Source organism: Octopus bimaculoides, chromosome 4 (assembly GCF_001194135.2).
Source record: "Octopus bimaculoides isolate UCB-OBI-ISO-001 chromosome 4, ASM119413v2, whole genome shotgun sequence".
Lineage (NCBI taxonomy): Eukaryota > Metazoa > Mollusca > Cephalopoda > Octopoda > Octopodidae > Octopus > Octopus bimaculoides.
The window spans coordinates 56,261,618-56,263,962 of NC_068984.1; the positions used below are offsets into that span (position 1 = coordinate 56,261,618).

General features: G+C 31.0%; 1 protein-coding gene across 4 annotated transcripts in view; it reads left to right on the plus strand.

Annotated features, from left to right (window-relative positions):
- Positions 1 to 2,345, plus strand: part of LOC106877900 (dipeptidyl peptidase 4) — a 611,833-nt gene that overhangs the window by 573,245 nt on the left and 36,243 nt on the right. For all 4 annotated transcript variants that reach the window (XM_014926948.2, XM_014926949.2, XM_014926950.2 and 1 more), the window contains exon 17: positions 1,298 to 1,408. In XM_014926948.2, coding sequence (XP_014782434.1) covers positions 1,298 to 1,408 — 111 coding nt within the window. The remainder of the gene's footprint in view (positions 1 to 1,297; positions 1,409 to 2,345) is intronic.

The window sequence follows — 2,345 nt, forward strand, 5'->3', positions numbered from 1 at the left end:
ATATATATTTAATGTGTGCGTGTGTGTGTGTGTGTGTACGAGGGGTGTATGAAGCCTTGTATCTTCATCAGAAGTCTTGTACCATGTTTTGTTTTTTTGAGGTTCAAGACTTTTCATACACCCCTCGTATATTTGTTTGTATGTATTATTGCTAAGTTTTATGTTTCATAGATTTATCATCAGTTTAAGATTAGAGAGGTTCCAAGTTTATTTCTGAATCACAGATTGTAAATTAAGTTGAATATAATTAACAACATTGCTATAGCTCTTAACAAATTTAATGTTGATAGCTTTAAAAACCTAATCAGAAATAAGTTTAAATATTAGAAAACCTGGGTATAAAAAATATAAGAATGCAAGCACATTCTTTCTTTGGTTTTGTTGTGTGGGAAAAAAAAGAGCTGGGAAGTCTCCTCGGAGCATTTCATGGTTTATATATAGACGTACCTAGTTTCTTACTTCAATCAATAGCTCAGAATATTCTGCTGTCATATAAAGCTGCTGTAAATTAGGCTGTTACTGTAGCAGATAGCTTAATTTGCCCATTTGTGCTTTAGATAGTTGCTCACTAATTAAACAATATATATTTCATGCACAACAGAGTGCGTATCAGAAGGACTGAAGTCAGTTTAGATAGAAAGCCCTAAGCTATCAGAGAAATATAAGAATGTAAATGCATTCCTTTTATGCTGTCGATGTGTTGTAAAAAGAGTAGGAAACCTCCTGAAGGACCATTTTACAGTTTGACTGCTCCTCAGAGAAGACATACTCAAATTGGTTTTCTTTGCTATATAGAGAAAAAAACTATAATCATCAATGACTAAAATTATTTTAATGGACTTCATCGAGACATCAACAAGTACAGCGAAATCTATGCTTTGCTGATGAGATCCAAATTAGATTGAAACATGTCCAAAGTTGTCAATAGTAGTCATTAAATAATATTGTATTTTTTCTTCAGAACATAAGTATTTCCTGCTAGCTTTTTAAGGTATTAGATTAAATTAATTACCACTAATTTGTTTTTCATGTGGATGATTTATTTGTATAGTTAGCAGTTGTGTTGCAGCAACTAAATCTGTAAACATCTTTTATATTATTTTAAGTTCATTTCAAAAGTTGTTACTGAATATTTAAGCAATGAATTGTTACAAGAATTCAACCTAACTTCGATCCTGAATACCAGTAATAACTTGTTAATGATAATTATTGCTATGTAAAATCTATTGTTAAAGTAATTTTACTGCTGTTTTAGTGTTATATTAATTTTTTTTGTTTTTCTTCTTCATTTGTTCAGTCATAGAAGTTTTACAGGACAACACTTATCTGAGGGAACGCTTACAAATGAAAGCCCTACCAAAGAAACGATACATGAAACTGAAAATAAATGGAAAGCATGGAGAATACGGTGAGTAAAGAGAATGCTGAACAAATAAAAGTGAAACAAATGCAAACATAGCATGAACAGTATAAGTTTAAATAGGATTTATGTTAGATTCTCCCAAATCAACTTAATCATTCTGCTTGCAAAACGAATGAACTTCTGCTGTAGTTGAAAAATCAAAACACCCCTTTAATATTGTTGTGTCCAAATACCTGATCATCAACATGTAACTATGGGATGGAAGTAAGAAGAAGCACTAAACGTGTGTGTGTGTGTAAAAGAGAGGGAGAGTGAGAGAGAGAATGGATTTATTCAGATTCTTGCAGCAAAGCAAAGCAAACATTCAGTAAACTGTATCAGCGTAATTATAACTGTGGATCAACACAATTACCTGATCAGAATCTTCCATATATTTGAACGCAAGTAACTGATGATATATAAGTGTGGTTGATCAAACAAGAGAAATAGAACTCAATACTTAAGTATATATACTTTTCATTCTATAAGCAGCATTCTATAAGTGACTCAGCAGCTGAAAGTATCATGCATTGATAAGTGCTGTGTACAAAACTTTCAGCCCTTACAATGTGAAAAAGCATGTGTGTTTATATATATATATATATATATATATATATATAGTGATAGAGTAATACAGTCCAAAAAGATCTTGATATAGGAAGTTAGTAAGCATCAAGGTTGTGCATGGCTTGTATAGATATCGAAAAGCAAATTATATACAATAGAACAAAGTTTATTAGCAGACGTATTTTATACATTTCACCTCATATTGAAACAGATTAAAACTTCAGTAAGATAGCAGTCACTATACAACTCATGGTTTAGTAACATACATTGTTAATTATGCTAATACAAATCAAAGAGCTGATTTATCTTTTCTATTCCTTACATTCTTCAATATATATATCATCATCATCATCATCGTTTAACGTCCGCTTTCCAT